This window comes from Selaginella moellendorffii, unplaced genomic scaffold, assembly GCF_000143415.4.
Source record: "Selaginella moellendorffii unplaced genomic scaffold, v1.0 SELMOscaffold_4, whole genome shotgun sequence".
Taxonomy (NCBI): domain Eukaryota; kingdom Viridiplantae; phylum Streptophyta; class Lycopodiopsida; order Selaginellales; family Selaginellaceae; genus Selaginella; species Selaginella moellendorffii.
Genome location: NW_003314265.1, coordinates 3,146,067 through 3,170,920, shown reverse-complemented (window position 1 = coordinate 3,170,920; position 24,854 = coordinate 3,146,067). Strand labels below are relative to the sequence as shown.

General features: G+C 41.2%; 4 protein-coding genes and 1 non-coding gene across 5 annotated transcripts; 2 read left to right on the top strand and 3 right to left on the bottom strand.

The window, feature by feature from the left end:
• The first annotated feature begins 1,089 nt into the window (after nucleotides 1–1,089).
• LOC9654074 (probable DNA helicase MCM8) lies at nucleotides 1,090–4,337 on the top strand. The gene is given in 18 exon segments (XM_024669280.1): nucleotides 1,090–1,240; nucleotides 1,298–1,438; nucleotides 1,505–1,616; nucleotides 1,705–1,927; nucleotides 1,979–2,142; nucleotides 2,199–2,459; nucleotides 2,509–2,604; nucleotides 2,666–2,818; nucleotides 2,869–2,939; nucleotides 2,988–3,106; nucleotides 3,151–3,280; nucleotides 3,334–3,379; nucleotides 3,431–3,464; nucleotides 3,466–3,570; nucleotides 3,624–3,798; nucleotides 3,860–4,030; nucleotides 4,089–4,202; nucleotides 4,255–4,337. Coding segments are annotated over 16 exon segments (1,938 nt in total). The 5' UTR covers nucleotides 1,090–1,240; nucleotides 1,298–1,438; nucleotides 1,505–1,579; the 3' UTR covers nucleotides 4,294–4,337.
• TRNAY-GUA lies at nucleotides 4,311–4,393 on the bottom strand. Its single transcript is given in 2 exon segments — nucleotides 4,311–4,346; nucleotides 4,357–4,393. It is a non-coding gene; the product is annotated as a tRNA-Tyr (tRNA).
• Nucleotides 4,394–4,403: 10 nt separating this feature from the next.
• Nucleotides 4,404–5,186, bottom strand: LOC9654852 (transmembrane protein 256 homolog). Its single transcript, XM_002964169.2, has 5 exons — nucleotides 5,021–5,186; nucleotides 4,889–4,959; nucleotides 4,749–4,829; nucleotides 4,650–4,693; nucleotides 4,404–4,591 (listed from the first exon to the last, which is right to left on the bottom strand). The coding sequence occupies exons 1-5, from the start codon at nucleotides 5,154–5,156 to the stop codon at nucleotides 4,492–4,494; spliced, it is 432 nt and encodes a 143-aa protein (XP_002964215.2). The 5' UTR covers nucleotides 5,157–5,186; the 3' UTR covers nucleotides 4,404–4,491.
• A 75-nt stretch (nucleotides 5,187–5,261) lies between these two features.
• Nucleotides 5,262–6,582, top strand: LOC9654851. Its single transcript, XM_024669281.1, has 7 exons — nucleotides 5,262–5,703; nucleotides 5,809–5,848; nucleotides 5,937–6,001; nucleotides 6,055–6,136; nucleotides 6,194–6,262; nucleotides 6,313–6,375; nucleotides 6,432–6,582. The coding sequence occupies exons 1-7, from the start codon at nucleotides 5,339–5,341 to the stop codon at nucleotides 6,486–6,488; spliced, it is 741 nt and encodes a 246-aa protein (XP_024525049.1). The 5' UTR covers nucleotides 5,262–5,338; the 3' UTR covers nucleotides 6,489–6,582.
• Nucleotides 6,583–11,527: 4,945 nt separating this feature from the next.
• LOC9654072 (acanthoscurrin-2) lies at nucleotides 11,528–13,161 on the bottom strand. Its single transcript, XM_024669034.1, has 3 exons — nucleotides 13,035–13,161; nucleotides 12,745–12,801; nucleotides 11,528–11,796 (listed from the first exon to the last, which is right to left on the bottom strand). The coding sequence occupies exons 1-3, from the start codon at nucleotides 13,159–13,161 to the stop codon at nucleotides 11,528–11,530; spliced, it is 453 nt and encodes a 150-aa protein (XP_024524802.1).
• Between the last annotated feature and the right edge of the window lie 11,693 nt (nucleotides 13,162–24,854).

Below are 24,854 nucleotides of genomic sequence, written 5' to 3'. Positions count from 1 at the left end.
GGTTCTTGGCGACTTGAGTCGTGGAAACACGACCAAGTCATGGGAACTTTGTTGACTGGTGGAGGACAGTTCGGGACGTCATCCCGACATAGCGAAGTGTCCGCGGTGGATGGACGTGGAAGACACTATGGGCGCATTTTTGGATCTAGTGACAGGGAAGTGCTGTCACAAAGGGGGCCAGTGGCGGATGGCCGAGTTGGTTTGCTCGCGGAGGGGATCCCACATGGTTCTTGCTTCAGGGCTAGTCCTTTGAGGAGGTTCGCGGAGGCTTGCAAGTCTTGTGATTGTCGCGATGCCGGCAACGGGGGCTCGTATATCATTGAAGGGGGCCAGCGCACTTGTCTAGTGTGGGAGGCAAGGTAGCACGCTCTAGTCTAGAGCTGGAGGAGGCTCACACCTTGCTTGTTCTACGCCTTGGAGTTTGTTCGCAATGGGCACTGACTTAGTGCTGGAAGTACACTGGGGAGGTAGGCGCTCCAAGACACAGCATCACGTCTTGGGGCGTAACAGGTGGCTTCAGCTTGTGCAGTGGAATCACCTTGGAGGCGAGTGACCTATGAGCGATGCCGGGTCATCGTGCTCGAGTTGGACTGCTTGGCTGCGACGACGTCGAGCTAGATCGACATGGTGTTCGTCCGGCTTGACATCATTGTGACCGAGTGGAGGAGTGGCGAGGCGAAGCAGGTGGCTTCAAGCTCCGCAGTGGAGTCACTTGGGAGGTGGACGGCCCAAGAGTGGCGAGGCGAAGCAGGTGGCTTCAAGCTCCGCAGTGGAGTCACTTGGGAGGTGGACGGCCCAAGAGCAGCGCCGGGCGTTCGCGCTCATAGTTTCACTAGTTTCTTCGAGAGTGCGCTCTCAATGTTGTTTTGATCCCTAAGGGACTTGGAGAAATGTACATACACGTTGCATCGAACCCACAATCCCTTGATTAGAAGTCAAATGCCTTATCCATTAGGCCACGAGAGCCAATGGCAAACAATTTTGAAATGTGAGGTATATATAGAAAGGTATTTGACATTAGAGAGGTATTTGAAAGTTTTAGCGGGAAATTCTCCTCTCTCTAGGGTTCTTTGTTGTCGCCATGGAAAATGTGCCGCCCATCTCGCAGCTCGATTGCCCGGCGTCGTGGCGGCTCTACTTCGCAGGAGTGAGCTACGATCCGGAAGATCGCAGAACGAAGCTCTTTGGCGATCTGGTGGAGTTTTTCCGGTGCCAATCCGGCCAACAACTTCTTTCCAAGGTGATTCTAGGGTAGCGTTCCAGAAATCGGTGGAATCAACCTCCATTACCCTATCAGGTGCAGGAGAACGACGACATATTCGTCCTTCCCCTCGATTTCGTTGCTCTCAAGGCGCTGTGCCAGAATGAAGATCTTGACGCGGCACTGGAGGCCGTTCCAAGCGAGGGAATCTCGTGCTTGGGAGCTGCTGCGTATGAGGTATGGCTTTTCTTCCTTCTTTCGCGGATGTGCTTGAATTGTGACTTGTAGCGTGTTACTTTTTAGGTGCTCTTTTGTTCTGGCAAGAAAGTCGACGCCTCTGGAAAAGTTCACATTCGACTATACAACCATCCGGACTCCATGCTTGCTCTCAAGCATCTAAAGGCCGCATATATTGGTGAGATAGATTGTTCTTCTTGCTTAAGATGTTTTTGGTGAGATAGATTCCTCTTCTTTGCTTAAGATGTTTTTGTGGGCTTTGCTAGGAAGGCTGGTTTCCGTTCGTGGCACTGTGGTGCGAATGAGTATGGTCCGGCCATTGGTAACGCAAATGAATTTCGTCTGTGCGAAATGCGGCTCTGTCATCCACTGTACTTTCACCGACGGCAAGTATTCACCGCCGACGAGTTGTGTCCTTCATGGATGTAGGAGTAAGAACTTTACACCGAAAAGAACACAGGTCGGATGCATCGACTTCCAAAAAATAAGGTACTTGTGGTCAAAGTTTTTGGGATTAGTTTGCTATGGTTTTTTGAACAGGTTACAGGAGTTGCATGTTGGTGAAGGCTACGAAGAAGGAAGAGTGCCGCGTACTGTGGAATGCGAGCTCACGGAGGACTTGGTTGATGTGTGCATGCCCGGTGATGTCGTGACCGTGTGTGGAATAGTGAAAGTTGTCAACACTAACGTCGATGTGGGTGGTGGTAAGCACTGTAAATACCGTAGGCCGAGTTTTTCTTATCTTGGTTTCTCTTCACAGGCAAATCGAAAAACAAGACACAGTGCTTGTTTTATCTTTACATTGAAGCGATCTCTGTGATTAACTCGAAAAACGAGAGCAGAAACTCTGACAAAGAAAAACATCCTGATGCAAGGGCTGCAGCACCACCGAATGCACAGCAGTTCACCAGCCGGGACATGGAATTCATTGTCAAGTTTGCGGAAGAACATGGCTCAGATCTTTTCCGGCAAATGCTGCACTCAGTCTGTCCGTCTATCTACGGCCATGAACTCGTGAAAGGTAGTGTTATATGCTTTCAATTGCAAAGAGTTTTTTATGTTTCTTGCAGCTGGTATCACACTGGCACTATTTGGAGGGGTCCAAAAGCATGTCCAAGATGAAAATAAGGTACCGGTGAGGGGAGATATCCATGTCATCATAGTCGGTACGCATTTTTTGTCTCTTTGATTGCTTATCCCACTGTTTTCTCTCACTCACCTAAACAGGAGACCCTGGTCTTGGGAAGAGCCAACTTTTGCAAGCAGCTGCTACGGTGGCTCCAAGGGGAATCTATGTTTGCGGAAATACAACAACGACCGCGGGTCTCACTGTAGCTGTTGTAAAAGATGCAATGACAGGCGATTTCGTATTTGAAGCAGGTCCAGTTCCCTTTCGCATCTCCTTTCATAGAAAGCTTTTTTATTTGCAGGAGCTATGGTTCTTGCGGATAGGGGGACATGTTGCATTGACGAGTTTGATAAGATGACAGCAGAACACCAGGTAAATAGCTGATTCTTACGATGCATTCTTTATGTTTCTTTTTTATAGGCTTTATTGGAAGCAATGGAACAGCAAAGCGTGTCCATTGCAAAAGCCGGTCTTGTTGCCAGCTTGTCGGCGAGAACTTCTGTTCTGGCTGCCGCCAATCCTGTTGGCGGACACTACAAGTACGATCACGAAATTATTGGCATCAGTTAATGACTTCTTACAGTCGAGCAAAAACAGTCAATGAGAACCTCAAGATGAGCGCTGCTTTACTTTCGCGCTTCGATCTGGTCTTTATTCTTCTGGACAAGCCCGATGAGGTTTTAGATAAAAGACTATCAGAACACATTATGGCGGTATGCACTCACCCGTTTAAATTCCGTGGTTACTAATTCTTTGTTCTCATCAGCTTCACGCTGGCTCTGAAACACGTTCCAATGCTTCCAAACAATCACGTAACACACTCTCTTGAAAGTAGTACTTAACATCTATTGATAGTGTTGCAGCACAATGCAAATTTGCTGCAGAGTTTGGACTCGGACACATCGCTTGCAGTGAGACTCAAGCAGAGTCCCGACTTCACACCCTTACCGCCACCCCTTCTCCGCAAGTACATTGCTTATGCAAAACACTATGTGTTTCCGAGGTAAGTTTTGCCTTCGGTTGTTATCAAGTAAACCGAAATCTGTTTTGTTTTAGAATGTCAAACGCTGCTGCAGATGTTCTGCAAAAGTTCTACTTGCAACTTAGGAGCCACAGCCATAGTGCCGACGGCAGTCCCATCACCGCAAGACAGCTCGAGAGCCTCGTGCGGCTGGCAGAGGCTCGAGCCAAAGTTGAGCTGCGGGAAGAAATAACCGAGCAGGATGCTAAGGTGGCAATAGCTTGCATCCGTTCTTACAGAAAGTACTCGACTAACTTTCACCTTCTTGCAGGACGTGGTGGAAGTAATGAAAGAGTCACTGTACGATAAGTTCATGGACGAACACGGCTGCGTTGATTTTGGTCGAAGCGGCGGGATGAGCCAGCAAAAGGAGGCCAAGCGCTTCCTCAACGCTCTCCAGCGCAAGTCGGACCTCCAAGAAAAGGCCGTCTTCAATGTTTCTGTAAGTCTCCCACTTCCTGATCCTCTAAACAGACTTTGGCATTTGTTTCTATTCTCAGGAGCTGTACGTAATTGCCGACGACATAAGCTTAAACGTTCCAGACTTGGAGATGTTCATCGAGAACCTCAACAATGCTGGCCACCTTCTCAAGAAAGGTCCAAGATTGTACCAGGTAAACACAAGCTCGAGGGAAAAAAAAGGATTTTTACCGGCTTCTGGAACAGGTTACATCGTCCTCATTTTCCAGCCAGCGCAACAAGTAGAAAAAAAAGGAATCTCGTCCGACCTGCCGGAATCGAACCAGCGACCTAAGGATTTCTGAGAAACTACAGTCCTCCGCTCTACCAACTGAGCTAAGGTCGGAATCTGAAGGTGAATCAAAATTCTGACACTATAATTCGTGAATCGATTAAAAAAAGGTTTTTTTTTCAGACAATTCACTTATATCCTGTTTGGAACTTTCAGAAGAGCAGCGATGCCCAGGCAGCAAGGAACGAAGCTCCACCAAAAGGCGCCAAAAACGCATACTTGCGGTTCTCTAGAATCGCTACAGTGTAGCAGCTGCCACAAAAAGTAAGAGCTCTCTCATTCCCTCCTCTAGAAAACAATCCAAGCTTACGTTCCAGAGAAAGCGACGATTCCAAACGATAGAAGACCACCAAACTGCGAAAGCGGGGACAAAAGATGAAAGAACGAATCGATCGATCGAGAGACTTACGACGTGAGGATGCTTGGCAACTGGAGCCGCGACCAGCGCCGCCGTGTGCATCAAATGATACAATGCCGCGGTGTTGTAAACCTTCGCAAAACAAAAATTCGCGAAGAAATTCGAGCAAAGCCAAAAAACTCCTCCCATACCTCCTTGTAAACGGGATTCTTTGGCTTGTACATATGCGATCCATACGTTCCAAGCCCCACGGCGGCCATTCCTGCGAGAAAAGGGGCAAAATTCGTCGCTAAAATCGACCCACAAGGGGAGAAAGCGCTCACCGGAGAATGCCGCTACCTTATGCCACACGGTCGGATCCATCGCGCGCACGTATTGCGACACGGACGCCGTGAATCCCTCCTTCTTGCGCGCTTGAGCTCCAAGAAGAAGCTCCTCTTCTCCCTCGTTAGCTGCCATTTGAGCCAAAACCCTAAAATCACCACTAGTGCCACGTCAGCTCACACCTGGCGGTAATTGTCATCCATGTCATACACACACACACACGATTCACACACACTAGATTCATTCATTCCCACGTCTAGGGCTTTAGCGGGAGTCCGTGGCGTGGTAGCGAGCGCCACGCAATTCCTCCAGGTGAAATGGCTGCCGAGACGTCGATTCTCGGGGTAGAGAAGCAGTCGCTTAGATTGAGAGGCCTTCATTGCGAAGGCGCGGCAAGAATCGGGCGCGGGATTAGAGGGAGAGGGATTCCAGATAGCGGTAGGGAGCTCGTTGTGTCGATCGAGCCATTGTTTTTCGGCAGGATCATGACGATCGATTCGATTAGGATACACAACGCGCCACTCCAGGGGGGGAATTTCATCCGTAGTAGCAGGAATTTTGCAGCGCCTTCCTCGCGGCTGAAGATCGCAAGCACGAAATTCAGTCCAGGGAGGAGATTTGTGGATAGAGATTTTAGCGTGCGCGCCTCGGCATCGGCCGGTCCCGGACAAACGCAGAACGGGTAAACAATTTTCTTTTCCTTTCATTTCTTTGCTCATTGGTGCTAGTTTTGGAGTTTATTGACTCAAACGTTATGTGTTTTGGATGACTGATATTGTTTTGCTAGAGGTGGAGAGAAGGCATTGCCTGTGAAGCCCGATCCATCGGTATGATTAATTTCCCTCCTCTGTAAGAAGTTATGTTTTTTTTTCCTCTTCTTTCGCTGAAATTTTGCGGGTTTTATTTCGTTTGCAGGTAACTCCTGACGACGTTGTGCTAGCTCAACTCAAAGCATTACGAGAGCGAGACCTCGCGACTGTGTAAGCTGGTGAAATTTTCTTTTTTTACTGAATGTTCATTTCGTCTTTTCTAGATACGAGTTTGCCTCCCCGGCAAACAAGAGCCACACTGGTCCGCTCCCGAGGTTCACGCAAATGATGGAGAGAGCTTACAGTGTAAGTCCTAAAAATACAGCAACTTAGTGATCTTCTTATCCATCTTGTGGGATCCAGCTGATGATTGGACATAAGGATGCTCGGATTCTCAGCTCGATGACTATAAGCCCGAATAGATTTCAGCAGGTACCATAAACTAGTGCTTTCTTCAGTCATACTCTTTCACAATTTTGCAGCGCATTGTCATTACGGGTGCCAATGGGAAGAACGCAACTTTCTCTTGGGCATTATCAAAGCAGGTGGTCTGTCAAAAAGAGAAAACGATCTTTCTGAAGACTTGCTTTTCTTTTTGCAGGAAGAAGGTGCTCATGAAGGATGCTGGATGACAGACACCGTGAGGCGGGACGATTGAAATCACACGCTAGATGGGAACTAAAAATAAAAGCTACTCTGAAAATGAAGCTGGTAAATCTATCCTATCTTATTCGCAGATCTGGTACTGCTTATTCTACTTCTTTGAGTAGTTTTTCTCGCAGCAAGAGCTAGAACAAGAGCCACTGCTCCTAGCAGCAGAACGCGTCCCGGAGGTCGTCCAGCTCAAAACTGGAATCGGCATCCTCGTCCAGGTCTTTCAAGAGCTGGGAAAGATGTTCGTCGGGCTCGTCTTCGTCGTCCACGATCGGGGCGGCCGCCGGCATGACGTGGTAAATCACTCTGTGGGTCGTTTCAAAGAAGTTGCTGGCATCGATCAGCTCCATCATCTTCTGGTACGCGTCCTTCAAGGCCAGGCCCCCGGCGCACACGGCCTCGCGCACCTATGCGGCGGCGATCCAGTTCCAGGTCTCGACGCTAGAGAAGATCGCCAGCTCCAGGAAGCCCGACTGCGATGACAAGGGCGACCACGGCGACGGCGACGAGGAAGAAGATCGCTACGACAGCTCGAAAGAGCTCGTCAAGGACGTTTGACCCAGAGTGGCGTAGAAGCCCTTTGGCACCGACTCAATGTTGCGGAAGCCCGTGTCATCGTCCTCGAAGATGAATCTTACCACGGCGTAGTACTTGCTCTCCGCTTTCCTCCGCTTGCTGCCCAGGCTCTTGGCTGCCAAGAACCCTAAAAGTGTGACGTCAGTTCAATCTTTGCCAACTTCTGGGCTTCCTTTTTTTAACGCTCTAATTTACACTTTTTTCTAAAGGATAAAAGACGTTTCTATTAATTTAACAAAAGTGATTTCCCTTTTGATTTCTTTTCAGCAGTGAGTTAATAAAGAATCGGCTTGGAACGGCCCTTCTAGGAGCTATAGAACACCAGCTTATGACAACTTTGAAAGAAGCCAGAAGTTCTGTCGACAATTTAACTTTTCCAGCTTCGAATGTGAAACAACCAGGGAGCGAACCTTAGACCAGCTCAATCCCCCAGGCCCATGGACTATTCTCAAAATATTCCCGTGGTTCGTGTCAGAATGGGTCCTAAGTTGTCTCTTGGCTTGCTTCTACAAGTATCTGGCGGCAAATGAGCTCGCCAACCGTCCCTGGAATCCCACTCTAACACGGCACAAGTACGAGTGTATCGCCACAGGACACTTGACAGCCTTGTACCCGTGGTTTGGATCGTCGGGCGGAGGGAACTCGAGCAACTAAAGGGAATTTGGCGATATCATCCGAACGAGTTTGGATAGCTTAATCGCGCTCTTCCCGGGATGTGTCCAGCTTGAGAACCGGCTAAAACTCTACATGCTTTTCTGGTTTGTCACGCTTGAGCGTTCCTCCACAAACAAATCTCGTTCGAGGAGCCCTAAGAGATGGTGACGCGTGGCGGCTGCCTCTCGCTTAAACGGCAATTTCCCCATTTCGACCACTTTCATTTGTTTGGCTCCCATAAAGAGGCATGACTTTCCCTCTTTTCTATTTCTATTCCTCTCGCGATTCCCGTTGCATTCGCAGCGTACAGAAGCTAGATCGCCGCTCGCCTATAGAATCGTGGGCTCGCGGCATGGGATAGGGATTAGAAATCTTTGGGAGGAGGTTTGGACGATCCATGGATCGGCGCGGAGTGATCAGCTGCTTTACGCGGACGTCTCCGGCTAGGGACTCCACCTCCTCGGTACTGCTACTGCTCGGCAGTGATCAAAATCTCCTCCAGCAGCTTCAAGGCGAGGATCATCGCGACCAGCGTTGGCGGCAGTATTGCAAGAGTCTCGATGATCAAGAGGAGATGGCGGGCGGCGATCAGGACGAGGGGCCCGACGATGCCGGGAGGCCGCCAAAGTCGTGCTTGCCGACGGCATTCTTTAAGTCGTGGCCGCTCCTTTCTTTGCTCCTCGCCAAGCGGCTTTGGCCAGGGTTGGATTCTTCCCCCGAGAACAGGAGGAAGAACAGCACGCCAGCCTCTAGTCATGATCAGGCCCGGGATTCTTCCAGCAGCCAGGCGGCGATCGTGGCCAATGCCGCGGTGTGGAGGATCATGGCCAAGAGGATCGTGAGCGAGGTCCATTGCCGGAGGCGGCGAATGGTCCGGCAGATGAGCGGCGGGCTCATGGCGAGGAAGAAGGGGATCGATTTCGCGTACGACGAGGGGAGCTACGCCAAGAACTTCGACATGGGGCGCGAGAATTGGATCAAAAGTGATCCGTGCTTGGCAGTGAGGAGGAGCGATGAGATTCAAGAGCACCAGGATAAACATGTGTGACTAGCGACATCTTTTCAAGCTTTTTAGTTTTTCAAGTTCAGTGGCACTCACAGGCTATCATGTTGCCCTCCCTGTGCTGCCAAAAGAATCCCTCGTGCCTGTTCCCTACTGATATAACAGCATGGGGCCACCATGCATTGGGTTTAGGTAATTCGAATCAAAATTACTATACTCTTTATGCAATTTAAATTACTTACTATAATTTTGAAAAACAATACTTTTAATTTTAGATACTAAATTGACGAGTTTAAAATTTACTTTACAAATAAAAAGGATAAAGGTAAACTTAAAGGGGCTAGTTGCTAATTCCACGCTATTAATGAGAGCAATCACTTCCAATCCAGAACATCCTCACGGATCACTCCTAGCATGTGCAAGTAACAATATCCTCAACGTAAGATGGTGCAAAAGGTGGTGAGAGTATTCTAGTGGTGATGATGAATATTACTGGATGAGAGTTATAAACTCAATCATGGTCATTGTTTTCATCACCACAAGAATATGGTAATAACCACTTTTTACTCTTTGGCATCACTAAATTACCAAGCTAAGCTTGGTTTGGCATTCATTCAGTCTATCTTGCATCATAAAAAATCTGGTTATAAAGTACAGAAAATTATATGAAATTTAATGACCTTAGAAAAGATGAGAAAGAAAAGATGTCATGCTTCTTCCATAGTTTTCATTGTCTATTTGTTATATATAGATTCTTTGTGAGGTTTCATATATACATACAATGTAGATATAAACAAGATTAACTTTGGTTGCCACTAAACCACTGATTATCTATAAAAGTATAAAACCCTCATAATCTAAAGATACCTCTCTTTTGCCATATTGAGGGTGCTTCTAATGCCAAATAGCTTTTGTGATTTTTTGTTTGTAGGTTTGAGCATAAGCTACCATCCTTCTGTAGCAAGACTGTCCTTTCACAGCAAGAGTGGGAGTATTATGAGTTTAGCACCAAACACAGTTACATAACATCACATTGCACCTTTAGTTAATAGAAAAATTTATTTAACTTCTAAATCATACATGTTTTTTATGCCTACCTAAAATAGAAAAGTCACAGTATGTATGCAGAAAGCGTGAAATAAAGTGTAAAGAACTAACTCCCCAAAGTGTCATAGGCTAAAAGATTCCTAAAAGCATGACCAAAATGATAAAAAGTTTATTAGATGAAATTGAGTTCAAAATCAAATCTGAGACCAAGTTTGAGACCGAAGTCTAAGATCTAAAATCGGGTCCAAAACAGAGTCCGAGATTGAGTCTGAAGTCGAGTTCAAGATTAAGTCCGAGATCAAGTCTGAGATAGAGTCCGAGGTCGAGTCTGAAATCGAGTCCAAGATTAAGTCCAAGGTTGAATCCGAGGTTAAGTCCAAGATCAAAAAGGTATTAAACCTTCAAAAGTGATGAAGGCAGAAATCTTTTTCTTCTTGGAGATTCTTTACAACCATGAAATTAAACTCAATAATAATAAAGTTGTCACTGATATTAATGCTTTTATAGAAAGAATATGATTTAACTGTTGAAAATAACTAGACTAAGAGGTGTTCTTAATCAATTGCAGCATCTTTGGTGTGGAAATCTAAACTATTTCCATAAACAACATCCAAGGACACAATGGTGATCTGGCTGCTAGAGGCACCTAATTTCTTGAGCATTACAAGAAAGTGTGGGTGAATGAAGAAACCATTGCTTGGCAGCCATGTTGCAATAAGGTGATCTATCTTCTTGAAACAAAAATAAAGGTTATTCTGAGAATATTCTTTTAGACCATAATTTCAAAGTATAAAGGGTAAAGGTTAAAAAGAGATTTACAGCTGCACAAAGACTTTTACCTTGGGAAAATTGGGGTACACCAAACATCATAGAGATCTAGGTGGGATCACAGGTTTGCCATCTTCCATCTTTTCTTGTACCACCTATCTAGATACCCAGATAACTTGTATGCAGTAGAGCCTTATTTGTATTAACGACTACGGTGTGTTGTCCTCCATGTAGCTCAGTTAGGCACTCGATTTTGAGAATATTCTTTCCTAATCTAGGTGCATTTTAATCCAATAGTTCCGCTAATTTATTTGAACCAATATTAGATGCAAAGTTTAGATTTTGTACTTTCTAAACAAATATACCGAAATTCTATTATTATTATTACAAGTTTAAGATCATTAGCATAGCAAAAGTAGGAAATATGAGATGACATAAGTCAGAATATTTGGGTTTGAAAAAAAGTCTTGATTAGTTGTACCTTAGATGTTTGACTTAATGTAGTGCAGATTATAAAAGGGCATTCTTTTACCTCATATTACCATGTAAGTATGGAAAGCAAAACATTTCTCTATTTAATTTTATTACTTGCAGTCATTCTGAAAAATGAAAATTTTTGTGCTGCCACTACAAGTATCAAAGTAGACGGCTATGTTTATTGCACTAACTGTGGTTCACTTTCTCAGAGTGGCATCTTCAGTAAGAAAATGATCTATCTTCTATATTTTTCTAATCTTGTTAAATTTTTCAGATGTCAAGGTAAACCTGGTTTGTCCAAGAGATAGTGATTCATCATTTACAAATAGTAGAGGATACTTTGATATCTTTGAAATAGTGAAGACTGGAACAGATATTGGGAGTTGCCAAGTGAATGTGGATACAAGTAGAGCACCACAAGGGTGTTCTTTCTTAACAGACATAAATGGTGGACCAAGTGGCCAATCCTTAAGAACATGCATCAATAATGGAAATAATAAGTTCACTTGTGGACCCTATTATTTTACTCCAAATGCTTGTTCACCTCCACCACCACCAAGAACTCCTCCTCCACCACCACCTAGAAGACCACCCCCACCACGACCAAGAACTCCTCTACCACCACAACCAAGAACGCCACCACCACCTAGAACACAACCACCACCACCACCTACACCACCACTATCACCAACTCCACCACCATTAGCACCACCCCTATTGTCACCAGCAGCACCAACACCTCCAACATTGGCACCAGAATCACCAGCATCAGCACCAGGCCCAGCTCCTACACCATCATCATTGCTATAAGTTCATAAACAATTTAACATAACAAAAATAATCATATTACCTTACTGTGCTGGGTTGAGTGATATGCTCTTATGTGATGATAGGAGAGTGGCGATTCTTTGCTGTCCTGCTTGTACTGTAGGATGTGGTGATGAACTTGAGAGAAAAAATGAAGGTAAGATTTTTTTTCATTTCATTCATTAGAACTCTTGATCTCTCTTGTCTAAACTTTGCATAGAAAACTCTACTCTAAACTTTATATGAAACCAAACACATGAGTTCATTGTAAGGAAATGAGTGGCTTTGTGTCTATGGCAAGACTAGCTGCTTATGAAAGTTTATAACTGTAAACATTTTTATAATTTATAAATATCCAGAAGATAGCTGTTCAAGAAAGTTTTTAAATTATAAAATATATTTATACTTGATTAATCTAAATGTATAACATACTTTAGATGGTATAATAAATAGTTCAAAAAGGTAACCAAATCCACACCGAAGGAATGCTTGCTAATCCATAGCAAACCAAATGTGTACCTACTCGGATCATTGCTTTGATCTCTACATATAGTATGAATAACTAATAAAACATAAATCTTTAGAAGATGGAATTTGGCTAGATACTTGAACGAAGAATGAGAGAAATCTTTTCCTTTAGGAACAATTAAGATATTGAGGCCCTAGAAGTACTTGAAAACACCTTACGTACCTGTGTATAGAAAATGAGAAGACAAGCTAGAAAGGCTCTTAAAACAAAAAGTTAAGTACCCACAAAGATTATAATTCCCAGCTCAATAATTTAAAAGTTGAAGAATATTATTCTAGGTATATTCCAATAAAGTTTATTTTTCTTTTTTTTTTGGAGAAAACACCGGAATATTGTACGAATCAAATTTCAATTTAAATCGATCCACTTTTCACGACCTAAGTACACAAAAAGCAGGACCTCTAAAACCGTGAGCAATGCAAGGTTTCCCTCCATATCCTTGTCCTCTTATTGCACCTGTAAGAAAACAAAGAGTCTTTGTAAAACACTTTCAAGAGGAGAGTTACTTACAGGCTGAGACTGATTGAATGCTGACAGTGAATGCACCAGCTGGTTCGCAGTAACCTTGGTATAAAGATTATTACTGTCCTCAGCGAACAAAAACTTCTAGATGAGCTGCAGGATGTTGAGACACTCGTCGAAGCTCTGGTATGGAGTGCTGAGCTTGTCGACCACCATCCGAAACAGACAGTTCTCACTGCGGTTGAGCCTCTTCCAAACGATCCTCTTAACAGCGGGCGAGTACGCAATGGCCAGCTTGATCCAGGGCACTGGAACTAGGAGGCGCTGAAACCAGTTCTTGGGGATCTTCCCCATGTACACAAAGACACAAGCACAAGCAATCCAGAAACGCTTACCTTCCAGGAGGTACCCTTACAACATGGCAGGCGCTGACCAAGAAAGTCCCAGAATCCAAGTGATGTAGATGTAATCCATGGAGAGATCGTACTGCGGCAGCTCCATCACCGGATATTGATTCGACACAAACACGCCCAGCTTGAGCAACAGCTTGTGTAGCGAAACCAAAGTCACTCGTAGCACTTGATGTCCCGGCACAGGAACACCCCTCCTCGTTCCGGATGAAGTCCCGGAACTGGACTGGATCCTCAAGGATGGCAGCCATCATCGGCATCACAGCAGCATCCACGCTATTGTAGGCATACGTCCCTCGCCCCATATCTTCCAAGTATGCTCATTTGCGCTGGTCATCAGCAAGCATGTAGTCGTGGACTGCGTCGATGATCTCGTCCGAAGGTTGATGCTCGCTTCTCTCTTTTTGGCATTGTCAACTGCACTTGAAAAGTTAGCCTCAACAGCCAACACACACACACACACACAAACACACACACAGGGGGAGGGAGAAAGAGAGAGGGCCTTGTTGAGCAGGCGAGAGCGAGAGGGAGAGGTACAATCACGTGGATGAAGACGGCCTTGTCGAGCAGCCGCCTCCACTCTTCTGGATCTGGATGATCCGCAAGCAGCGCTACGAGACACTCTCTGACGTCCTCAAGCTGCCAGGTAGTAGAAGCCATTGAAGTAGAAGATGTTTTTTGACATAGCTACTCGAACTTTGTAAAGGTATTCATTTCTTTTCAAGAGTGCTTTGTGTAGATCGTCTCATTTCGCCACTGCCAAATTGTAAATCTCCATCTAAGCTGGCCCTGGAACGTTGTTCTATGGCACCGTTGCAATTTCATGGCATTGCAAAAACAAACAGTTAGAGAAACCATAAAGACAACTAAAGAGAACATAGACTTCGAAGGTTGAAGCCTCTCCATAGGAATCCTGCTGTGCTGTTGTGTGCCTGCACAGTGTAAGCTTCTGGATCTCATCTGGCAATAGGATCTGTATGCATCCCACCATCATGTAAAACTCTTTTTAAACTTTGACTTCCATCTTGTTGAACAACACATATCCTAATTAGAACTTTTGTTGTGATTTTGTTATTTTTTGGAATGGTGGATTATTTCTTTGACAATGATAATACCTCTTTTTACTAATGGGATGATTGATAATTTTTTATGATGGTTAGTTGTTTTCTTTAATAGATTTTGGTTTTTTATATTATCACATATTCTTTGTGGTTTGCTCTGGATTGGTCTCTTAGATTTAAGATATCAATAGAATGTTAGTGATACTTTCTTAAGAAACTCAAGTTCCTTAATATTGTTGACTAAGACCTATTTAGATTAGCTCATGTGATAATTAGTATGAATGAGCATTTATTGGTTATTTTGCATTCATTTTGTTTTGTTACTTATTGCTATAATTAGTTTTGATAAATTAAATGTTATTTCCTTTGGGTGATACATCTGTAAACATTTTATTTGCCAGTTGATGATAATTTATATTCTTTGAGTTGTCTTTCATAAGTTGTTTAGCCTGCTATCTTGGTAATTACACTTTATTATTGAGTTTTCTTGATGATATATTTGCTATTAAATTTTCTTAGATGGTTAATCCTATAACTTTCACCTATAGTAATCTTGGTGGTTCCTATACTCTAATTTTAGTTTATTGGATGATAAATTACTTGGCATACTTTTGTGTTTTAATCTAAGATTTATTCACTGATAATTTGATCTCTAAAATATCATTGTCTCTAATTTTGATATTGTTCATCTTTTGATCTTTGGGTGTATGCCAATATAGGTAGATTAGCTTCTAGACTTTGTGTATATAGTGAAATCTATAGTTATGAGATAACTATTGTAGATTGATCATATCACCTGCCTCTCTCTTGATATTCTTTATTCTGTTAAAAGGGTGTAACTGTGTAAACAACTCTAACTGCTTATTTACAATAATCTATCTAAACTTTACCGATGAGTTTGGTTTCTTTGCTCATGAGGGTTAGAACCTTTGGATTCTCTCTCTATACCACCTATAAATAGAGGCATATGATCTTTTGTAACATGAGTGACACCTAGAGCAACAAGAGTGGCTAACTCCATTGGTCATCTCTTTGTTAGTGACGGCTAAAAAGGTGTTTAAGTTGCATTTGCATTAGACAAAGAGGTTACTTCTTAACTTATTTAAGTTCATATATAAAGTGTAAGCACTGTAAATTTTTTCTAAAGTTGTTTCCTTGGTGATAGTTAAGACTAGAGTATGCATCAATAAGGATGTTGATCTTCCCTAACGAGGGGGAAAGTGTCCTTAATGTGATTGTAGGTATCAAATGGTGTTGTGGAGGATAGTATTATGGGTTTGTATGGTCAAATGGTGTTGTGGAGGATAGTATTATGGGTTTGTATGGTTTTTCCATATTGGCATATTGATTCCATCTTTATTGATATCATTTAATTACATTTACTCTATAGTGTTGGATTACATTGAGTCTTAGATGTGGTGATTCACTCCTTGATGATATATTATCTGTAATTATATATTATCAACGGATTGGTGAGGGATTAGTCTACAAACAATCATTAGTCGTAAAACAACTAACAATCACTTTTCAACTTGCATTTCACAAAACCAAAACACTAAACTTATGCCATTAAGTTATATTTGTCCAACATGAAGTAATATCCTAAGTACTAGATATAAGAACATAGACAAGCACAAACTAAATGGGCACTTGAATCTAATCAAACTGCAATAAGCTCACTAACATATTTAGCCAATAACTCTAAGTATGCCTTGAAGAGGCTAGTTATGCATAATGAACACTCAATCAAAATTAAAATAAAGACTATAAGATGGATTCATATAGTACACAACCTCTTCATAGTATGCATACTAACACCTCAATCTCAAACAACTAAGTTGGATATCACTATCTTCAGCCAAAACACAAGGTTACCAAGACAAGTCAAAATCAATGAGAGTTCACTATAGAGTTTAATGAAATATAAAGTTCAACTTGCCATTTAGCATAACGCTACAAAAGAAAGGTACAAAGGTCATCTTTCTCGAAAAGTGTAGTAACCACTTTTTTATGCCAACTCTAGACTCTATCCAACTTAATTGTTTTAGGCCCAAACGTCAACATCTCTTTTAGGTTGCATTATACAAACTACATACTAAAGTCTAAGCTAATTGAAGTTAACTTAAACCCTTTCATTAGTTTGTAATGGTTTTTGAAAATGGAATGGTTTTCAAACAAAGTGATTAATAGATCAACTATTGGAAAAACCTAAAAAAATTTGTGGAAAATTTCCATTCTAGAAAAAAAATGAATATAAATTCTTATGACTCAACCAACTTCTTCCTATCTACAATTTCATAAAGATTCACCTCAACACTAATTCTCATAACCAATCAGTATGTCTAAGCATCAAACATCATGTTTATATTTATGAATCAAACACTAACATCCATATAATGCAAAATGAACATCTAAAACTCAATTATAAAAGCCATATTTTCAAATATCCACATTGCCCTAACATTTTTCTTCAATCACTTTCAAGATCTAGTATGAAGCAAAAATACTAAAAAGAAAAATGACATGAAAAATTATGGTCTAAGGAAAATTCCTTATCACTCGAAACAACAATATCACCTTCAGTGTTAGCAATGTTAATGCCTTAACTTCACATCTTCTCCATCCAACAATCTACTCTAAGTGCTAATAGATTTCCAACAAGTTATAGCAAATAAATGCCATAACCTTTTCCAACAACTAATAAGAAAATTTTCAAGAAACTAAAAATACCAACCTAAGCTTAGCATGAAATGGATCATTTAGAAAATTTAGTTAAAGTGACTACCATGCTACTTCTTATAAGTAGATTAGCTTCACTATCAACCACTTTGGGGTTGATTATTGTTTAAGTAAGCAACTTTGTAAGCACATTGCTCCTGATCATATAGATATGATATGGAAATCACAATGAGTGGATTATCAATCAAGTAACACCATGAATTAGTCTATATTATTACTTTAAAAGTTTATATGTGTCAAATGTTAACTCTATTCAACAAAAAACAATATAAATGCCACACCTCACTAATAAATATTTACAATATTGAACACCACCAATTTTGTTCACAACATAGACAAACTTATGCCACACTCTTTCTGACCAAACTCAAAACTAATTTTACACCAAATTACTTAAGAAACAATAGTAAAGTTTCCTGGAAAAGAATTAAGCATTGTAACCCAAGTTTTTAATAGCAAGCCTAGAAAAAATGGTTTAATGCTTCACTGTTATCCATCCTATAACTCACCATTTGTAAGATTATTATAACCAACATGCATCAAGATAGGAACTCTTGATTGCATAATATAAATACAAGCAATGAGTTAACACTTTATTACAAATCATTTTTTTAAGGAAAAAAAGATGATTTAAATGTTTGATCCTTCGTCCTTGATAATTCTCTTTTTGGTCTCAACTTAACTAAACCTTAAATTTCTATTCACATTGCCTTCAATCAAATCTAAGAAAAATTTATAAAAGAGCGCAATAATGACTACTTAAACCAATAGATTAATCCGTACAATCTTGATTAATCCACCTATAATCATGCCTAGGAAGAATTCACAAGTGCCATGCTAAACAACTATATACCAGCTTATTCGCCACTCATAGCAAACCCAAGGAAGGTTTACTTTTATTCACGGTACATAGAACCACTCATGGTAACCATCGATAAACTAATATTAATTCTGTCAATTCAAAATGTAACCTAATATGCTTCACACATGAGCCCAAGCACAAACTCATGCAAATGAAACATTTCAGTCTATTTTATGAGCCCAAGTGCAAGCTTATATAATATGGTACAAAAAGGTAACCAAATTTCGAACCCAAAGAAAGAATGCAAAGTCTCAGCACCCAAATGTATACCCACTTGAATCATTATCTTCATTTTTGCATATGTAACGAGACTAGTTGTTTAATCTCATTGGATAGTACTTGTTGAGACTCATCCTTTGATACCAAATGTAGTGTTAATGGCTTTCACCCTTGATTCTATAGTGATTAACTATAAAAAGCTTAACTATGCCTACCTTACCCACTATCTCTACTATGCATTTGGAACCCCTTAATCCCCCCCCCCCCCAGGAATTCATGCTTTGGGCTTCCACGCTTAGTCATCCTTTATACCAAAAGTTAGTCTTTAGGACAAATGTCACAATTACTAGATATGGAATGATGCTTGAATTGCGAATTTAGACATAAGACCAACACCATTGTGTTCAAAACAATCTCTACATTATGTAGATATGCCAAATTAACAAATTTAGACATTTTCTAAAAATAGCAATTGAGACCAAATGGTACTAACACAAAAGGCATGATAACGAGGGTGTTTAACAAACATAGTAAACTATCATATAGCAAATATGACAAGCATACAAGCAAGAGCTAAACTATGACTCAGGTTAGTCGGCCATGCCTAACCTACCCACTCTCCCTACTATACATTTAAAACCCCCCCCCTAACGAACACACACTTTGGGCTTTCACTTTTAGCCATCCTTAATACCACTAGGAGTTAGTTTCTTGGATTAATTTGAAACTTATTAAATATAAAATGGTGCTAAATTGTGAATTTGAACATGAGACTAACACTATTATGTTCAGGACAATTTTTACATTCCGTAGTAATAAAGAAAGAGTATCTGAAAGGATTAGCAGACAAGTAACTTACGATACCTGCAGTCATTCACAATAGAAACTTACTTGTCAGCATATCCTTTTAGATATTCTTTCCTTACTGCCACAACGGTAAGAGGTCGGTATTGCTAGATGCTTTTATTAGTTTCCATCCAAGCTAGTTGATAAACTGGTCTTTGCATGTGTACTTAGCCAAATGAGCATAAGGACATAATTCCTAAGTGTTATTAATTAAACATACTTGACTTAGTTAGAGAAATTCATTTGTTAGATTGCACTTGCTAATGTTGGGAACCCCTATAATATTTAGTTTGGTCCTTTAATATTCACTAGATGATAATTTACCATGTCTGTCAAACACCCTTGCTATCATATCTCACATGTTGGTTTCGTTTGGTCTTATTGGGTATTTATGAAAAGTGTCTAGATCTACTAATTGGGCATATCTACAAAATGTAAAAATTATTTTGAACACAACAGTGTTATTTCTACTTCCAAATTAACACCATTCTATATTTAATAAATTTTCATGATTGTCTCAGAGACTAACTCTTGGGACTGAGGTGAAAGCCCAAAGCGTGTTCTTAGAAACATGAAGGGATTATGGGGGGTTTTAAATGTATAGTAGGGATTGGGCATTGCTAACCAATTTAAAGTATAGTTTAGTTTCTACTTGCATGCCTGTCTTTGTTTTGTGTTTAGCTTGGGTCTAAATCTAAATTCCATGCCATGTTAGCTAATGAAGTACCCATATCTTCACATTTAACCACCTATATATTAAAATAGCACCAAACTCTGTTTGGCTCCATTTTGTATATTAGTCATAACATTAAGATGTTAGAAGTTTTAGGACTATTCCAAGTCACTTCATGCTCCTATCTTTTAGCTCCTTGAGCTATATATTTGGGAGTCATTTTATGTTCTACTTCTTTCATTCCTTGGCTCTATATTTGGGAGTTTGGTTTTGTCCTTTTGTTCAATGGCTTAATGCCTTGAAACTTGGGTTCTACTCCACTGCCCTTGGCATGTGGTATATAGCCAAAAAGAGGGTTAAAGTTTTGTTCCATAATTATCCTATGGTAAACCATCCTAGGGTAAAGGGTGAAAACCATGTGCACTATAGGAAATAAACAATAACAAAGACAATACAATTGCTAAAAAGCATCATCACAATTAACATGCCCAAATGCATACTTAAAGATATCTGAAAGAAGGCTTTAATTCACACGAGTAGTTGTGTTCAAACCATTGTACCATTGTAATGTTGTAATAAGTTGAGGTATAGAAGTTTACAAGATTTGACATAACATTTAGCAAGTTAATTTTCTAGAAATTGTACATATGAAATGACTAATCCCTTGGAAACATATGGGAAATTTGCGCAAACATTAAGCATCATTGTAAGAATAGCATTTGCATAACATCACCAATGTAAACTTATATATCAAAATTTAAATTTTACATTGCTAATCAAATTGAAAGTATGTATATGATGTTTTTATTTATTTAGGCTTGGCAGAAAAGTGAAATAAAAATATAAGTGAACCAAAAATAAAATAGTGAGAGAGATAATTTATATTTTCAAGATATAAATCTTTTAAGGGATTGTTCAATGTGCCCTAATGCCATCTACTACTAAGAGCTTGAGCAAACAGCCCAAGCATTGTCACTCTTGAAACCTTGATGCATAACTACACAAAATTATTAGCATTGGATTGCATTCTTAAGTAGCAATCACTATAAAGTGTTCAAATTTATTGTATATATCAACTCCAGCCTCTAGTCAGATGCAATAATTTGCAATAAGAATAAAAAAAGCTACATCACACATTATGAATATTACTATCAACTAAGTTTGATTATTCAATTGTAATTACATAGTATTAAGCAATTGCACCAACTGCTCCTTTAAAGTCAAAGGAAAAAGCTATTACTCTACTATGAAGATGAACAAAAAGAAAAAAGAGCAAAAGAAAAGAAATTGAAAAACTATATATATATATATATATATATATATATATATATATATATATATAAAGAGAAATATAAACAACATAGAAGTTAAATCTAAACCAAAAGCATGAAATACTCCTCATGGACAATCAAAGGTGCCCCTCACATCCACTAATGTAAATGAAATATGGAAGTGGAATGTAAAATGTGTATATTTGATTAGCCTAAGAAATCTTAACTTATATATAAGAGTGAGTGATCCAAATAAAAACTCTAATGGCTACCAAAATCTCATTACACTAATAATATATTGCATATAATTGTACACTTGGACATTATATAAAGAAAGTGTGTGTATGATGTTAAGATTAGTCATGTTAGCATAATTAGAACCACCAAGATAATTAATATTAAACACTAAATTAGTTTAGCTGTTAAATTAAGAAATATCCTATAATATACCGAAATATTTTAAATATATTCCCTACATATATAATTAAGATTCAAATTTCTTGAGAGCCATCCTTCTCACAAAACCTTAACACGCAGGGCATGCAGTTCCTTGTCTCGAGCCTCTGCAAGAGCTTGCAAAGTCTCTTTTGTCCAAGAACACACCCTGTCTCCAAACAAGACTCTCATCAACCCCGAGACGAGAACGTAATCCATGGGCACAAATGTGGTCCCCAAGGTAGCGATCGGGAACTTGGTCCAGGTCAGGGACAAAGCATTGTACACGATGGTGCCAACCAGAAGCGACTTGCTGTCAGGAATGCTTCCAGCCATCCGCAGCTTCTTCATCTTCTGCTCGGTATAAGCGAGCCTGTCATTCTGCTCAGCCAGCCATTCTTGCTTCTGGGCCTCACTTGGAGCTTGGTATACACCGCCCGGGTTCTCTTGGCACCACTTCTCCTTGATGCCCTCGAGATACATGTCAAAGCTTTCAGGGTCGATGGCACCCTTCTCGACTTGGACGGAGGCTTTGGGATGCAGCACCGCGCAAGCCCAATCACCATCTGCGAGGATAAGCATATGCACAGGCTTGTACCTGTGAATGTTGAGGTTGGCGATAGCTGCGCGAGAAGCATACTCCGCTAGCTGGTAAAATGCCGACTGTTCCGCCGTCTCTGGATCCCACACGAAGTTCTTTTGCTTGAAATCCGTGATAAGCAGCGTGAACGTCTTGCCGATATCCCGGTACCCGCCAGTCTCAGGAAACCCATGGCCATAGCCACGAAAGTCGACCGCCTGCCAGGGCCCCAAATCGTCACCATCCTCATGAACAAAGTCAATGTAACGTCGACTGTTCCCGTCAGAGCTATCAGCTGTGATCCGAGACGATCCAGAAGCATTTTGTAGAGCCGAGGCATCTAGAGCTGCCAAGCCGCTCATAGCTTCGTCACTCGGGACATGATCCCCCTCGCGCTGCTTGAGAAGCCCTGCATCTCCCGCTAGTGGGGCAAGGTGAGTGAAGAGGGGGAAGAAGGACGCAGCTAACTTCCTCTCACTGGATCGGTAGCATCTAGCCGCCTTCTGCATAGCGGGAAGGAGATGCTCCAGAAGAAAGTAGTCGAGAAGCTGCTTGTCTACCCCGTTGACGCGCGTCACCTTACCGCTCGCGTCTTCCTCGCACGGCGCCTCTGTCTCGAACTTGTCCACAGTACCGGCACACACATTCACAAAGGGGTTCGAGATTTCGAAATCGGTCCGTGTCATGGAGCTCGCAGTTACCTCAAAGGACGATTTCCGCTTTGCCATCGCAACCCTGGCGAGCTCGTAACCTAGAATTATTTGCGTGCACTTTTTTCCTATGTTTTTCTTTCTTGTTATTTTAATTTACTTTTAAATATAATTAGTTAATATTAATTAACGGAATATTTTTTAATGACACTACTTATGTCTTTAAATTATTATACATAAATAAATGACCGGTATAAACTTAACTTTATAAGTAGTAACTCCCACATATTCTTCACTTTAAATTAAATGCAAAATGCTTTTACATTAAAGAAAAAGGTAAGCATGGGCAATGATATCAAGCCTACTATCACCATAGATGGCCCATTGCAATGTTCTTGTTCTTCTCATGCTTGCAAATGCCAAATTTGCACTAGTTCCCACAGGGGGCACGCGACAGGCAGAATTTTCTCGTTCAAAATATCTTCCATCCTATATATAGTGGCATGTTTCTTCCAATTTTTGAAAAGTCTGTTGTGATCTCCATTCTTGATCTGAAATATGTCTCTAAACATCTTGAGCAGCTCCTCTCTGGTCATGATAAACTGGAACTCGTGCACGGGGCATTGCTGGGGTAGATGGAGCTTGGATGGCACCAGAAGGTAGTCCGTGAGACAAAACACTCCTTGAGGTAGAAATGCAAAATGTGAAGTAAATTAGCTCTACTTATGACAGCTGTCATCCATGGCTCAATCAAACACGTTGGAAAGAGTTCACCTTGTTGGAAGAATCATGCTACAGCCACAATAATTTTCAATCAATTAAGCCTGTCCCATGGAGATGGTACAACCTGACGTTCAAGGTTTTTACTGTTTACAGATGCGACTTAAACTTTCTCTCAAACGAATTTTTACAGATATTAGTTTCTATATTTGCAGACTACTCTCATAAGTAGCCTTCTGCTACATCGATCCATTCAAAACAAAAGAATTTGTGAGATAAAAGGAATGATGCAAGAGAAACGATGAGGACAATGACGGTTTCTGAGAAATGTGGAGAAAATAGAAAATAGAAACAAAACAAGAGAAAGGTAAACATACTTCACATTCAAATGTTACAGTGACACCAGCTACATTTCTTGTTCACGCCAACTCCATTGTACAAGAGCAATGGAGGTCGTACCTGGAGAGGGTTATTCACAAGCACAGCGGATCACTCAAAGGAGCAAGATATGATAAAAGAAGCATGGCAGCAATGAGAAGCACGATCTTTTGTTTCGACTTGACAGGAGGACTGGTCGCCTAGGATCCCAACGTGGCTTTGATGCCAACCCATCCAAATGGAATTACACAAAACTGAGCAAAAACCAGGAGACAAATCCTCCAATGTGAGCGAAGCTGTTGATGTGAGGCAAGGTGCCCCAAGTTGATGTTGATGATGATCAACACTGCAATTTGCAAAAAGAAAACAAAGAAAAAAATAGAAGCTTTATGCTTGACACACCACGAAATTTACTTTAAAGCAAAAGGTGCCTTGTTGGAATAGATGTATGAGCTTTTAGACCAAAGAGAGCTCCCGACACTCCCAAAGATAAAACGGTTCTGGATGAACAATGTGGATAGGAGGCTACCCCTAGATATCAACTTACCAAAGCCAAACTCCCTCTCCAGATGAATGATCAAACCACATGCAAGAGATTTGCTGCCACCAATTATGTTTTTTCACCACTGCTGTCAAGTCCAATGCCCCATCTATCAATCTACAAAGGCAACAATTGATCAGAAACGATGACAATAAAAAGAAGACAACCAACATTTCAGAGGAGGATTGAAAAATTTGAAGATAGCCAGGTGAAGCCAGAAAGCGATCATGAAGAGTCCTCTAGAAATAAAGATATCCAGGATCCCATTACAAGAGGTACTCAACATATCTACCTCATTTTTGTGGCACATCCGTCATCTCCATACAGGTTAGCAATTGCCCCAAGAACTACTTCGATTGCAATCTACTTGAGCTGTGCTGGTTACCCCTCCATGGAAAGCTGGATATGTTCAACCCGCAGGATGCGTTAGAACACTTGGATGATCACTCGCTGGAGTTTTGTTTTTTCTTTTGAAAGAAATGCGAAGAGACCAACATCCTCAAGGACACAGTGCAACGACAATGCAGTTGGAGGGAATCAAGCCGGATAGAGTGACTCTGCTAACGGTTGTCGACACCTTGGATCGGTCTTCTTTCCTCGGCTTTGGCAGGATCACGCTCGAGAACTGGGACTTGGAGGCCTCACCAGCCTCATGAACGCTG

What these genes read in the sequence shown, in the direction of transcription:
- LOC9654072 (XM_024669034.1), bottom strand. Translation starts at nt 13,161, where the DNA reads ATGGGGAAGATCCCCAAGAACTGGTTTCAGCGCCTCCTAGTTCCAGTG. An exon ending in GCTCAACCGCAGTGAGAACT is followed by an intron (nt 12,802 to 13,034) that starts GTCTGTTTCGGA and finishes GTTTTCTTACAG; the next exon opens with GTGCAATAAGAGGACAAGGA. An exon ending in CATTGCTCACGGTTTTAGAG is followed by an intron (nt 11,797 to 12,744) that starts GTCCTGCTTTTT and finishes ATGATGGTGTAG; the next exon opens with GAGCTGGGCCTGGTGCTGAT.
- LOC9654852 (XM_002964169.2), bottom strand. Translation starts at nt 5,156, where the DNA reads ATGGCAGCTAACGAGGGAGAAGAGGAGCTTCTTCTTGGAGCTCAAGCG. An exon ending in TAAGGTAGCGGCATTCTCCG is followed by an intron (nt 4,960 to 5,020) that starts GTGAGCGCTTTC and finishes CTTTTCTCGCAG; the next exon opens with GAATGGCCGCCGTGGGGCTT. An exon ending in TTGCCAAGCATCCTCACGTC is followed by an intron (nt 4,694 to 4,748) that starts GTAAGTCTCTCG and finishes CCGCTTTCGCAG; the next exon opens with TTTGGTGGTCTTCTATCGTT.
- LOC9654851 (XM_024669281.1), top strand. Translation starts at nt 5,339, where the DNA reads ATGGCTGCCGAGACGTCGATTCTCGGGGTAGAGAAGCAGTCGCTTAGA. An exon ending in CCCGGACAAACGCAGAACGG is followed by an intron (nt 5,704 to 5,808) that starts GTAAACAATTTT and finishes TTGTTTTGCTAG; the next exon opens with AGGTGGAGAGAAGGCATTGC. An exon ending in TGATGGAGAGAGCTTACAGT is followed by an intron (nt 6,137 to 6,193) that starts GTAAGTCCTAAA and finishes TGTGGGATCCAG; the next exon opens with CTGATGATTGGACATAAGGA.